The following is a 15,146-nucleotide window of genomic DNA, read 5'->3' as shown; positions in this document are numbered from 1 at the left end:
CAGATATTGCTCATCAAACGCTATTACATTTTTGCCTGAAAAACAGTTTGCTAATCTGATAAATTTGAAGTTTCTGTAAGTAAAAAGGGCGTTCTGCCTAGAAACGTTGTGTAGCAAATTGAAAAAAAGGAGAAAAACTGGTGTAGAAGTCACACTTACTATTTTCTGCGTTGATTTTCTGCGTGCGCCATGTTACATCACATCAGCGTCCACCTAATGGGAAATAGTCAATCAGAGTGCGCACTTTACTTTAAATTGCTCTATAATGTACCATTAGAAATAAACATTTCATAGTTCTCCCCTAGTAGAAGGGTGGTTTTAGCACCAGTACGACAAACACGAAATGGCACAAAATCACTATTTTGACATTGCCATGGCAACCTTGTTTTACGCACAGCATAGTACTCCTCCTGTAGCCTGGAGGCTTGTCAGCATGCCACAACCCTTCAAGACAACAAGCCCCCTGATTGTTTACGCACCAGGCTAGCCTGACCCCCGGCTATCGCCGGCCGTCAGGCGAAAACGTTTTGGTTCAACCGGCAACCACGTTTTCAAAAATCCAGCCTTTTATGTTAATCTTATTTTTAAAATCTAGACATTTAACTCAGCTGTACCAGTTTGACTTTTTATCCATTTTAAAATTGTGTTATTTTGAACACGTAAAATTATCTAAATCTTACTCTGCTTTGGGATTAAACGTTATGTTATAAGGTTAACAATGACAATCATGCTCTTGTGAAGTCAGACACTAACTCAAGGTTTTTTGTTTACAAATATGTAAAGAGATCTTTCTTACAACAATATACAATATGTACCAAAGGACTTGTTCTGTTGTTCATCTCACCTCTATCATCTGTAAGTTTCTGATCCACAGCAGGGGCGGATCCAGGATTTTTCAAAGGGGGGTGGCTGTTTTCCAATATTCTTGTTTACTATATTGTTTAAGGTGGCTCGTACCGGTTTTTCTTGCGTGGGAAGTCTGGTGAATAGCGCGCGCGTCACGCTTCATGCCCACGAGTCACGCGCGAGATTTGAAAAGAAAAACAAACATGGCGGCCGAGTGCGAGGTTGCTTTTCTTCATTTTAAGAAAAAATTCCGCGTTCAACTGAATTTTTTTCAACAAGAACATTTTAAGTAAACTTAATTTTCGTCAGTCAAAATGTTTTCGGATCTCACTGCTCGAGTTACAAAAGCAAATTCGCATGTGCTACGATCGATCTTGTCGGAGATCGTGACTCAATTCCACTTTTTTCGTTTCAGCTTATTTGAGTTCGCTTTTAAACACATGATTATTCAGACAGAGAAATACTAAAAGGTAAGACCTAAGAGGCACAACTGCGCTAACTGAAACTGGCTAAATCCCATGAAATCCTGAGCCGAAAAGTTTCGCCGACAAAGCGAGAGGAAGTCCACGCGTGTTACGCGCGTATGTGCCCGCAAAGATCAGCGGTAGTCAGAACTGAGCATGAGTAAATACCAAACTTTTAAAATCGAAATTTTAAAGTGCGCGGAAACGCGCGTGGGAATTATTGAGTTCGCGAAGGCTTTAGCAAGAAAACTAACCCGATGACCCCTATTTTTTATTGCCCTAATATTTTCCTTTTATGTAAAGGAAACGCCAGAAAAAATCTAAAAAAATTCTACGAAAGGAATTTTTAATTACTTACAAATTGCTCTTTTTTGCATTTGCAAAAAATCCGCTTCGTAGAATTTTTTTAAAATAATTATACAGTTTCTTTTTCATATGCTTAAAGTTATCACGGGAAAAAAAATGGGGGTCATCGAGTTAGTTTTCAAGATATAAGCACTGGAAGCTGAAAAAGGGTCCAAAAAATCATTGCCTACCGTTGCCATGGTAACCACTGATAACGTAATTATTGGTATTTTGGATCAACAACACAATGGGTAATTTAATTATACAAAAATTCGGTTACGATCTTTAATTATTTTTTTGGCCATTTTCTTCCAAACGTCGCACAGTCAAAATCCTGAAAACTGGTACGAGCCACCTTAAGCCCCGGCTTTTTATGGGGGGGGGGGTTGAAAGTGGGAGTGCAATTTATTTTAGGTCTCAGGCCCATATTTCATAACCATAGGCTCCATCCCCCTAGGGGGGTCTGGGGGCATGCCCCCTCAGAAAATTTTGAAAAGTTGAAGCCTCTTAGACGTGATTTCGGCAATTCTGAGCAGCGTTATACAGCTGTCAATTAAGTTATTAAACCACTGTTTTTCCTTGATAATTTGACAAAATATTCTTTCCTCAACTTATATACCTTGAGTTATATTTCGGAGAAAAAGTCTAGTTCTTATGAAATGAACAGTGATTGAAATTTAAAGTTGACAGGCCACGAACTTACAGGAAAGAACAGATATGCGTTTCCACGTGCGTGGAAATTTGTAGCTCTTGGCAAAGTAAGAAAACTCAAAAAGGAGTAGATGGAGAAGAAAATCATTCCTGACCAGCAAGGCTAAAACAACTCTTGAAAGCTTAAAGGAATCTATTTTTTTAAAATTATACACACATGTTTTGTTATATTAAGCCAGAAGTTCGTAAAACAGGCTGTCGAAAATCTCCTATTTTGGAAAAACATTGTCCTTATTCTTTATTTTAATATGTTTATTTTAATTTTTTTTGGTGGATCAAGGGGGGTGGCTAGCCACCCAATCCACCCCCCCCCCCCCCTTGGATCCGCCCCTGCACAGCGACATAAAAATTTCAAAAGTTTTAAAAAGAAGTTTTCAAAATTGTGTTGCTACAAAAGTGGATTATAAATAATACCTTATTGAATGAGGGCGACATTAACTATTGATAGGTCAATAGTTTACATAATGGTCCTCCCTAATAATAATGATCTAAAACTACAGTAAAATTAATTGTAAAGACAAGTTTAAAAGAGAGGGAAAAAGATAAATAAAAATCTTAATTCATATACATGTATAGTCAATTTAAAACGTTCAGCTGGAAATTTTTTCAGTATCATCTTCCCTTGGAGTTCTCTTAGAAGCGTTTTTATGAACAGATATCTCTATGGGACATAAATATCTAAAAAGCGGTATTTAATAAAATCCAATACTTGATCCATGTGCATTTTTTAGAAACAGAAAAATAAATAAACGTATGGAACACTTACCTTGCTCAGATTGAAAACAACATTGTTCGATATCTTTCTTTACACTATTTACATCTTACATCTTATCAATTTTTAACATGATCACAATGTTAACTATTAGATAAAAACACATGTATTTATTTATTTATTGTTTATTTATTTGTTTTTTTATTTATTCCCAGCAATCTGCAAAATAACATAATAACCTCTATATCAAACGAGACCTTTGCACAAGCCACCATTCTTCAATATCTGTATGTTTTAATTAATGCGTGTCACATTTCGGTATCTTGTGTGCATAACTAAGGTACGAAAGTGCCACCAAATGCCGAATCTGTCTGTTTTCTACAGTGATAACGTATGACACATCATTAAGACGGTTTCAAACTCTTCGATGTGATAATTTTTATAACGAGGGGGAGGGGGGGGGGGGGGGCGGTTGGCAAAATGCACATTTGCTGTTAAATTGCAGGGAAGCACGCCTGTTGGTTAACTAAACGCTACTTACGTGTTCTATGGGTAAAGTATCAGGCTGATACCCATGCTTATGGCAAGTTTAAGAGTCTGAACAAGTTGTATGGATGCATAAGCCATTTCAAAGCATTACCTTTTTTATCAATAACTGCTCTTAAGCTGTTATTTTTTATCAATAGCTGTAAGTGTGCCGGATATCCTAAGTTAACCTGAGATTGACCTTGTTTTAACAAATGAAAGTGAAGTATTCAAAGTTATGCGTTCGGTTTGGCTTTGTGTCTTACATGTGAGAGCAAGTGCAGTGCTACTTCGCTTAGACACATGGTCTCGTTAAGTAATAGAAAGTTTCAGGTTGCAGCTCCAAGACTTGAAAACAATATTAATCTTTACCACTTCAGTAAAGTTTAGTAAGTATTTCTAGTTTGCAAAATACGTGCGAACACATTTGTAAGAAAAATGTCCTATATAAATTCTTTTTTGGGGTTCGCTGTTATCTACATTTATTCTGCTGCGTGATATGGCGAGGAAGCTTGAAATTAGAAAGTAAAGCGTCCAAAGTACTCGATGTTTCACCTTATCCATTGGCCTCTCCCATTACCTTATCTCTTGTCCTCCTCAAAATGCGCATTGTAACTTACTTATTACTTACCATTTACCGAAAAAAAAAATTAAAACAGCGGAAAAAAAGTAAATGGTAAGCCGGTTTTAAATGGTAAGACGGAAAATATCCAAAACAAATGGGACGACTTGAAAGGTAGTCCAAACTTTCGAACTTTAACAAACGGAAACTGCGTTTACCCTTAATTTTTATGTGCGGGTTCTAGGACTTTCACCAGCTTTGACAAGTATACGCGGCTACTAAGCTCAGCTCCAGCTGCCCCAAGTTAATTTTGATAAATGTTAATTTTGTGAATGTATCATCCGTTGAAAACCACAACTGCGCATCCGCAATCTCACTTCCAGCCCGGGCTGAAATTGAACACGCGTTTACATGAGGTTTTTTTTTCCCGTGCTGATATTTCTAGCCCTGTTTCAAAAACCGGGCTGGAAATTTCATCCCGGGCTGTAATTCGGCCCGGGATGAAACTTTCTTGACGTAATTGCAGACGTGTTTTTAAGGAGATTTGTTTTGGAAGCCGGGCTGAAATCTCAGCCCGGCAAACCGGCCTAAAAATTTCAGCCCGGGCTGAAATTCGTGGTGTAATCTGGCCCTTTATGTCAAACTCAGAATTACGAAAGAAAGCCTTCGCCTAATGGAATATCCATCTCAAGAGGTCGAAGTAGTGCATTTTTCTTAGCAAGCGTGTTTTTCTTTACTTTTCTAGATTTCTAGGTGCTAACCAATTACAGAATATTCCATACCGAGCCTTTGTTAATGTTGCTCCAAGTTCTTCACTTGTGAACCCCGACCACATATTGTTAGTATCAATGCTCAGACCATAGTTGAGAATAGTAAGAGTAGAAGTTGATCTTAGCGATGTTTTTTTTTAGGAGCGGACACATCAGTCTTTTAACCCTATTCAGACCGGGGTGGGACTTTTGAGGCCCTAGTCCAGTCCCAGAACTCTTTCTTCCGCGCGCCTTTTATAGGGGGCTGAACCCAGGCGCGCGAAGAGAGAGTCCAGGATAACTTGCATGCGAATGCGCCAGTTTTTCCTTCAAAATTGGGGAAAAAACCATATTTGGCAGCCCGTTTGAAAACGCGCGCGCACAGATGACGAGTTCAACTACGCGACCGTGTACTAAAGCACGATCACCGGAATAACTTTAAAAAGCCTAGCTTTGCAGTCAGTGTCTTCTAAAAACTAACGGCCAAAACAAAAATCGCTATCCGTCAACTATTCCTAGTATTTTGTAGCTGTTTATTGGATTGGTTTTGGATGCAATTTTTTTTGCATTTATTCGCGCGCTCGGTCGCGTAGTTGAATTCGTCATTTGAGCGAATTAATACAATTATTTTCACCTTTGTACCGTTTTTAAGCACAGTTTTATTGATTCTGAGTACTTTGCAGTAATTTTAGGTAGTTTTCTGGCGTTTAGGAAAAATTTTGAAATCCAAGATGGCGGATCGAAGATGGCGGCTGTTTTGACATCATGATGTAATTGTCACGTGATGTGAAGTTATTATCCCACGTGTCATATACCAAAAGATAGATCTTTGGACACACAATACATCCTACAAGTTTCATTGTGATTGCTTAAATATTTTTTGAGGTTACATGGGGCGGGGGATTCAAAGCCAAAAAAATAATTGCTGTTTATTTTAAAGGCGTTTCAAAATAAAGACGAATGACGTTTTTTTTTTTGCAATATCTTTTTTCGTTTTAGAACGACACAAAATGGAACCTGTTGTGCCGTTGCCATGGCAACAGTTTTGCTGCCAACACCTTTTTTAATTAATACCGATGTCCCCAGTTTTTGCTTAACCAAAGATGATCCACTCCCAAGCTAATGAGGAGAGTTAGGGTAATAGGGCATCATGTGTGTTCCAAGCCGGACCCTCTGTCCCACTTTAAAGGGTTGCAAATGGATATATTTGGTTTATGACAGAAAGAGGCTGGAACCAAGAGTGTTGCCATGGTTATATCATAGTGTGAGCCATCTTTCACCTTTAAGGAAGGTCAATACCGATGCCAAGTTTCAAAACTATTACTCTTTTACTTTAAGAGTAATCCTTGATTTTGTGATCTATCTTTTAGTAAAACAATTTATGACGTCGTCAATTTTCGCATTTGCATAACAAAAAAACAATAACTCTAATGCTGCTCTTCAAATTTCTCACGTGCACCATAACTCGATAGTGCACGCTAAAGCATGAGTCAACTGTCAATTTGTAGTTCTAAATTTGCCCCCCGCTACTTGAACAAATCAGATTGCAGGATTCCCCTGCTAGCGCTCTATGCTGGCATTCTAATATAAAAAAAGCTGTTTTAACCATATAAAACTTATATTTTGATCACAAACAGTAATTACAATAACAACAAAAAACTGTTAGAAATAAATAAACTTCATAAATAGTTACGGAAAGTAATATATTTAATCATAGAAATTATAGAGCTTGTTCTTAATATGTATGATATTATCGTTCAAGGATTTTCTCGGATAATCCTATAAGGACAATCGAAGCAGAGGCATTCAGATGGGGCGATTACGAGAAAGGAATGCATATGTAAGTAACGAGTATTTGTTCTTTATGACCATCGACATCATCATCGTAATCATCATCCCCCCCCCCCATCATCATCATCATTACCATCATCATAATCATCATCATCATCATCATCATCACCCCCCATAATTATCATTATCATTATCTTTATCTTACTGTGGGAACTGTTAAGTAGAACTGTGAGATAATTTATCCTTTAAAAAAGCATGTTTCTGATAAAAAGGGTGAGATTGTTTCTCAGGTTTGGTCCTAAACACCGAAGTGAGTGTTTACTGTAAGTTACTGAAGAAAAACTAGGTAGAACGAATTTATGTTTTCTTAAATGGTATGAGCAGTTTTTTGCTTAGGGGAGATCGCAAAGTCTCTTAATTTGGCAGCAATTTGTGTCTGATCTTCTACATATATAAAGAACGCACACTTACACATAGACGACGTCTCATTTTTTGCGACAGATATTTACTGAGGACGAAGCTGAAGATATTTAGCCTGGATTCCTTTATTGGCCACAGTTTTCAAGATTTTCGAATGTGAAGTATTCTTTCCAGATAAATATTTTTCAAATACTAATGTAATAAATACATGTAAAAACATTTTTAATTAACATAAAGTGATTTCCAGAAGAGAACATGGAGACAAAGAATGCAAAGATTTTTATTTATATTATGATGTTCCTTTCAGGCTGATGGTCAACAGAACGATTTCAATTGTGAGATATGTAACAGCGTCAATGAAACAAAATATCACAATATATCTGTTAGTATATTTATAAAAAACAAAACTTCCTTATTTGTTTTCACATACAATCTGTAGATATGAGCCCATTTTGTATCCACTCGCCGACAAATAACAACACAAGCTTCAAATCAAATCAAAGTTTATTTCGGAATGGCCAAGCGGGAACTATAACCCTACAATTCTCGAATTGGATAATTCGAAAGGGTTCCTGATTTCTTTCCTTTAAAAATAAAAATAAAATAAAAACAGATAATAACAAAACGCCACTCTCTATATGTTCCAGCGCAGTAAGCTGGAAAGTACTGTTTCATTTCTCATTAATTTTTTTAGAAGTTCAATACGGAAGATTTCATGGTACGGAGAGTGCCCATATAAGTGTGTTTTTTACAGTCAGAAAATAAATGTGTTTAACAGAGCAAATTTATTTCTTTTAGTAATCCTATCAGTTTCACAACTGAAGCCATACATGTAACAAGACCCGAATTTTCTAGTAGTAAAGCACTCTTATCCGCTCTCATGGCGTCGGGATTTGGACAGATACTCGAGCACACCGGTGCTGTGGCTACATTGTTACCATGCCCTCTGGGAACATTTTCCAATTCTTCTACTAAAGGAGCTGATGGATGTACAGAATGTCCTCCAGGTTTGTTCTAGTGTTCTTTGCAACATGTTTCTTTTTTTCTTAAATTCTTTCTTTTTTCGCCAATGAAAAGTAGGGTTGGTCATTTTTTAACGTAACAAAATAAACAAAAACTGCTAAAAAGGACAATTTGCGTTGTACGTAACAAAGTGTTGCTAATAGCGGAGCTCCTTAGTGGCCTGAAGGGCCGCTAAGCGTAGCCCCATAGACATAGAAAATGACAAGTAGAGGAACCATGAAGCTGAGTTTTCATGGTCATCATGGTTAGCGGCATGGTCCGCGGGCGCGTGCGCCGTACGACGACCAAATCGTGCAACATGGCGGTCATGGTCATCCGTGGTGGTGGTGGTGTTGGTGGTGGTAGTAGTGGTGGTGGTGGTGGTGGTGGTAGTAGTGGTAGTGGTAGTGGTGGTTTTTGCAAGTTTATAATTTTTTATAAAGAGTGAAAGGTTCGAGGAAGTCCTTATTTTCACGAGAAAAAAATAAAGTTGCTTCTTTCTTTATTCGGAATTATTAATGACTATTTGAAGTGTCGATGTATAAAGAAGTTCATTCCATGAGCCAATTTATGACTTTCCTAAACAAACTGTCAATTTAATTGAAAACAAGCCTCCCAGTTTATAGTGGGTGACAGGGTTTTAACAGGAACGGAACATTCAATGTTAGCGTGAACAAAGTGATCAAGGACGAGTAATTGGGACGAATAAAACGGGCCAAAATTTTCGCATCCTCTCTTTTAGGAGTTTTAAAAGACTCGAGGAAGACGTGCAGTTGAGACATTACAATATTGTCGTGAAGTAATAAAAATAGATCTGTCTGAGTTTGAATTGCATTTCCAAGAACTCCAGCAAATACCCAAAGAGTCTGAAGATTGTCTAAGGATATTTTAACTAGGGGGCAGCGTGGCCGAGTGGCTAGAGCGCTGGACTCGACTCGGGTTCGAGTCCCGTTTTGACCACAGCTAGTGTTTTTCTCGGTCGCTCCGAATTCAACTCCTCAGCTACGTTTATAAATAGGCAACTTGTCTGCCTCCTGCCAGTTGGGATTTTTAACCATGTTTTGTTTATTTAAAATATTTGTTTTTGTATTTATTCACATTATATTGGCCCTGAAAAGCCCCCTCTCGGGGAGTGGTCAATTAAGTACTAAATTTTTAATTTTTTTATTTTTAACTGAAAGACTTGACGATTATTTCCTTTTTAGGAGGATTTTACTCTGATGATCTCGGCTATGTGGAAAAAAGCTGCAAGAGATGTCCGAATGGTTCCTTTGTATCATTTGAAAAAGCACCAGGAACACGAAAGCAGGATTGCAAGTCTTGTCCTGAAGGTAACAATTGATCAAATCAAATTTCCCGAAATTAAGGCGGTTCTCAACCCCATGAGCAGAATAATTTAAAACTTTGCCAGAAGTTGCATCTTGTCTTGCTGACCAAAATTTAATTATTAAAAATTGGGGTTACCGACCTAGTTTTGAGTTATCAGCAGTTAAAGCTTAAATTGAGGGTGTATTTAGAAAGTTATACGGTTGCTTTAGTAAGATATAATGTCAAAAGATGATAGCAACGTGTTCACTAACTATTAAGAAGTTTTTCGGCCTTATGATTGTAGCATCAACTGAAAAATATTGGTATCATGGCCCATCAAAGTTCTGAAAACTGTCGCCAGCCACCATTATTTCTGCTGATATATTATATATCTTATCATTTGCGGCCACCAGGAACAGAAACTGATTTCTTCGCTGGATACCGTGCTTGTGTTTGTTTGGAAGGGTTTTATCGAACCCATATGTTTGAGAAGTGTCACAAATGTGGACAAGGAGGATTCGAATGTCAAGATGATTACGCCATTTTGAAAGCTGGTTATTGGTGGGAATGGCGGAACGTTACACACGTGAATGTGTACAGAGGTTTCATTACCAATCTTCTTTCATCCACACCAGCGTTAGATGCTTCTAGTATACAATTCCCTTTTCCCATACCAACACCTTACAAGTGTGTAAGAGAAGAGTCTTGTAAAGGTGGTCTACATTCTCAATGTGACGATGGTTATGAAGGTCCACTATGTGGAGTGTGCAGTCCGGGATACTATAAACAATTACAAACGTGCACACAATGTCCATCAAAAAAGTGGATTGCGGGACAGCTGTCGATTATTGCGGCCATTTTCTTAATAATCACTGTTGTTTTGGTGTGGACGAGCAAAAGAGAAAAGAAAAAGAAACGGGCAAGCTCTGTGATAGACTTATTTTTGTCCAAAGTTAAGATCGTAATTGGCTTTTATCAGGTCACTCATGGTTTACTGCAAGCGTTTTCGTACATAACATGGCCAGGCTCCTTGCAAGCAATCGCCAAATATTCTGAAATTCTCCAGATGGATGTACTCCAGATAGCACCTATTCACTGCCTTTTTTCCGGACTTCGTGCGAATGCCTTTGATAACTTATTGATAATGATGGCAATAAATGCTGCTGTCATTGCAATTTCTGTTGCCTTCTATGAAGTGCGTAAAGTAATAATCTTTCGTAGTCGAAGCATACTGGACAATGATAAGTCAAGAAAAATCTCACAGACAAAAGAATTCGTGTTCAGGAATTTGTTTTTCTTCCTGTACGTTACTTACCTGAGCACGTGTGCCAAGACAGCCAGTGTTCTACCAATGGCTTGTCAGAAACTTTGCAGAGATGAAAAAGAAGAGTTGTGTTTCAAGTACATGAAAGCAGATTACAGCATCCAATGCCAAGGTGCAAAGTACAGTCATTGGCTTATAGTCGCATACATTTCCACTGCCTATATCGTTACCCTCCCCGTGTCCTCATTCATTGCCCTTTGGAGACAACGACGACAAATTATAACTGTATCAGAAACCGACGTTTCTCAGGATGTGGACTATGGTATGGAAATGATCTCGGGATTGCGTTTTCTTTTTGAAAACTACAAACATGACTCGTGGTATTGGGAATTGGTTGAAATGTCTCGCAAAGTTATCCTTACATCTGGTATAATTCTCGTCGGTCACGAAAGCAGGTCCTACATCGGATTGGCATGGGTCATTGCCGGAATGTACGGAATGCTTTTTTCTTGGATCAAACCTATAGGAGACTTGGCCGAGAACAGATTAATGGCGACATCCCTTGCCGTTACTGTTGTTAACTTAGGTGTTGGAGCAGTAAGCAGAATTCCTGCAGAGAACCTTCCAGCCACGACCGACACGTACACCGATGCAGTCTTATTCAAAATATTGGTACTTGGAGCAAACACTTTGGTGATTGGCCTACTTGCTGGTAAGAAAATAGCTTTACGTTATTGTACAGTGACTGATTTGAAGCTAGCTAAATGACGAAACGTAAAGTAATAAATTGGCAACTGCTTTTTTGAGCGTTGGGTCCGTTCTGGGTAAAGATGGAATACACAGGATTGTAAGAAGGATGGTGTAAGCTGGTCCAAATTGTAAAACTGAACTTTTTAATAATCCTATACTTAATGGAGGTCAAATTTCATACTTGCCGGTAACTGTGTGGGGCATACTCCCTATAGTGGATTATAATGGGAGGGGCCGTCCGAAAGGGGTGCCTTTTTCAGACTGTTTGCCGTTTCGTTCATTATTTGCAATTCTAACTTTTTGTCCTTTGACAAACAGTCTTTACAATGACTAGCGTGATCAGAGATGATGGTTTGACACGATTTGCAAATTAAACATTTTTATTTCTCAATTATTTCAGCTCAGTACGCAATGTTCCTGTATCGCTTCCTCAAGGAATGGCGCAAAAATCCTCATTGGTCCTTTTCATGCTGTCTTGGTTTGCTTCTGCCTCTTAATGATTTACAGGGAGAAATACACGGCATCGCAGAAACGGACATCCTTGAAAACCAGCTTCAATCTGGGCAAATCGATGAGCCAACCATACTCTCTGAAGTGAAAAACAGTGGAGCTATGGATGTCACTTTTGAAGAAGATGACGAAGGTGATGATAACACAGTGAAGGTACAAGACGAAAATTGTCAAGATGCTGAGCACAGCGACACAAGACGGCATCAAGGGACACAAACAGAGCTTTATTCGAGTCAAGTGGTACATAAGCCAACGTCCGAATTACTTGAGAATTCTTTGTGAGTACAATGTACCATAAGCGTCCTAAGCATTATTCGCAATGAGGAATATGAAACACAGTCGCTGACCGAGTTTTCATTTTTATGCAAAGGTGGGATGTTTACATCCTCACATGCCTGATGTCCTGGCTTTAAGTCAGACCTTATTTTAGCTTGTTGGAGGATTTAAACACGTGCGAGCAGATTTACCACAGCATCAATCAAAACACACTGCTTCCCTTTCCACTTGACAGTTTCTTTTCCCATCCAGAAATATAGTGGTTACGAGACAAGCGCGGTTTGAAGCTCTAAGAGCTTCTTGTTTCTTGAGCGTCTGAACGCAGATGTACTCGAGTTAAGGTTAATGATTTGTTTTAGCATTAACTATAAACAAACACAATTTAAACCAAGGTACCTCCCTCCTAGGAACAAGGGGGAAATTGCTCGTGTGAACATTTACCTGAGCCCTTGTGTTGCACTTGTGAGAAGCACGTTTAATTTTAAAGCCTGCGTGGCATTAACTGAAGATGAAAAGATGCTTATGCCGATCAATACATTAGCAAGGCGACTAAAAGAAAAGCAAGGGAAAGAAAAGTGTTGAAATTGTTTCGCATTTTATGGGTCTTTATCCGGCAAAGATCATGGTTACTATGTTTTTTTTTTCCAAGGTCTCAGCCCTCCATCCCAGCAAACATGGATGACTTTCTCCAGAAGAACGAAGGAAGTTACACTGGTAATGGACCAGGAAAAGCAGGGATCAAACATTTTGCTTCAGGTCCTTAGTCAAAGAAACGCGTATAACTTAAGATTGGAAACGTTACTAACAATACCAAGTAGTTTTTACTAACAGTTTGTTTTGATAATATGTATTTGTTGTAGTGACGGTGTATTCCGTTGAGATAATTTTCTTACACTCGCGTATACGTTATTTCAGAGTGTAATTTAATAAGGAGAAAAAAGCCAAAAGGAAGAATTTAACCATTTATTGTACTGCCAGAATAGATTAGTGTAACGGTGATGTAGTAAACCTTAAACCTTGCGACGAAAAGACGAGTTGATTAAATACAAGTTTTTTTTTTAAGGGAAGCGCTTCTGTTAGGGTTTTAAAGAATGTTTTATACTATTGTGGATACGAAGGGTCCTAACTAAAAAACATGTTGAGTCCATTTCAGAGTCAAATTCAAATTTCTCCTGATTTCCCAGGTTATCGTAACCAACCATGACAAAAGATTATAGCTTATATCCAGGTATAAACAACAATAACGAAAGACGAAGGCGAAGTGAAAAAGAACTGCACTACGTAAAAGCCATCTGCTTTTGTATAGGGTCTTTGCACTATGTGTATTTGTGACCTGTGTAATTATACACAGTTTATTTTTGTCCCTTAAGGCCAAAAAATATGAATCCATGAAACTTGTTCGGGAAGCAAAATTTTTTGCACTCGGTAGGAAAGATAAAACTACTACGAAAAGCGAAGCGCTTTATGTGAGATGGATGAATAGGGTCAAACGGAAGCTTAAGGGCCGGAAAGGTCAACTGGCTAATTCATCTCAACATCCATGTCCAAACCTGATAAGCGACGAAGTTAATACTTTCCCTCCCCCCCCCTCCCTGTGTTTTAGAAATATTTATCCATTTTAGTAGTATTTTGTTCGTCTTATGAAAAAGGCAACTGTAGAAATAATGAACCTATGTATTCTTTTCTACTATAATATATACTTATCAAATACTTGTGTTAAAATATATACAACTCAAAAGAGGAATATTAAACAGTTTAACGTATGTTTTCTGAGTCTTTTTTTAGCACTACGACAAATTTCAGTCACTAGGAATAGACAAGGGATACTTCTTTTCCTCTTGACATAAGATTGACTGCAGACTCAATTTTTTTTTCACGAGCAAAGAGTCCCGCTGGTTAAAAATAAGAGAGGGGCTTGCCTTATCAATAGAAATGCGCTGAGTGGTTTAGTCCGAGTCCAGAGGGTCATTGTTATGAGTTCTTGAACAGAACACTCTACAGATTTCACAGGTTGGAGATTCCCCAACAATTTACCAGTCCGTTGAAAGTTCGCCAAGGCGAAGAAGACTAACTCTGGCAGTTGAAATATTGGCCAACAAAAGTTTGTCCCACTGTCGTTATATTCCAGCCTTGTTATCAATCTGGTTATATTCAATTTAAGTTGTCAGTAGTATTTTCTGGGATTCCTATTTTATTAGCTTGACTAAGAAGAGAAACGGAAGTTTGACATATTTGATACCCCTGGTGAAAGAAATTACTCACTTTACTCACTAAATTACTTATACTTTGACCATTTTTGCTTTTATATTATATATTAACTCAATGTGCTAAAAGAAATTGTAGACTTTGCACTGTAAAAATAAATGTCAAATGTCAATGTTTTAGCACTAGTGTGCTAATTGTGGACACTGTTAATAAATAAACAAACAAATATTGCAAATCGAACATAAACTTCTTAGAAACCCAACTGGCAGGCGGCTGACCAGTTGGCTATTCGTGGCTCAGGAGTTGAATTCGGGACGACCGAAGACAAATCCATCTAGTGGCAGGGAGGTGGATTTGAACTCGGGGCCTCTGGTCTACAAGTCCAGAGTCCTACCACTAGGCAACGCCGCCTCCTATAAGTAGTTTTGTAAGTAAATAACTAGTAAAGCATATTGTAAGCAACATCAGATATTAAACAATTTGTAACGATACGTTTTAGGGTTTTAGGACGCCTTTAGCATGCTGTGATACAGATAGGATAGGGACCACCCCAGACATCATAATCTTGATGCACCAGTAACGTCTTAGAACTAACATGAAATTCATAGCAATCTTTCTTCGTTATACTTGAGGCGAATCTTTACAAATTTTTCGAACTTACACACATACAACATCAGGCACTCTGATCCAAACTGTTTTATTCCTA

The 15,146-nt window shown here is 38.2% G+C and overlaps 1 protein-coding gene across 1 annotated transcript; it reads left to right on the top strand.

Annotated features, from left to right (window-relative positions):
- The first annotated feature begins 7,864 nt into the window (after nucleotides 1-7,864).
- Nucleotides 7,865-13,218, top strand: LOC144660823 (uncharacterized). Its single transcript, XM_078521547.1, has 5 exons — nucleotides 7,865-8,132; nucleotides 9,333-9,458; nucleotides 9,849-11,411; nucleotides 11,850-12,237; nucleotides 12,885-13,218. Exons 1-5 carry the CDS (start codon nucleotides 8,006-8,008, stop codon nucleotides 12,997-12,999), a joined length of 2,319 nt encoding a protein of 772 aa, XP_078377673.1. The 5' UTR covers nucleotides 7,865-8,005; the 3' UTR covers nucleotides 13,000-13,218.
- The last annotated feature ends 1,928 nt before the right edge of the window (nucleotides 13,219-15,146 follow it).

Source organism: Oculina patagonica, chromosome 7 (genome assembly GCF_052425735.1).
Source record: "Oculina patagonica isolate OP01 chromosome 7, crgOcupat, whole genome shotgun sequence".
Lineage (NCBI taxonomy): Eukaryota > Metazoa > Cnidaria > Anthozoa > Scleractinia > Oculinidae > Oculina > Oculina patagonica.
The sequence above is the reverse complement of the archived record's forward strand: the minus strand, read 5'-3'. Positions and strand labels throughout refer to the sequence as shown.

Coding starts and splice junctions, on each gene's coding strand:
- LOC144660823 (XM_078521547.1), top strand. CDS start 8,006: ATGGCGTCGGGATTTGGACAGATACTCGAGCACACCGGTGCTGTGGCT. Junction 9,459..9,848: donor TTGCAAGTCTTGTCCTGAAG/GTAACAATTGAT, acceptor TGCGGCCACCAG/GAACAGAAACTGATTTCTTC. Junction 12,238..12,884: donor GAATTACTTGAGAATTCTTT/GTGAGTACAATG, acceptor TTTTTTTCCAAG/GTCTCAGCCCTCCATCCCAG.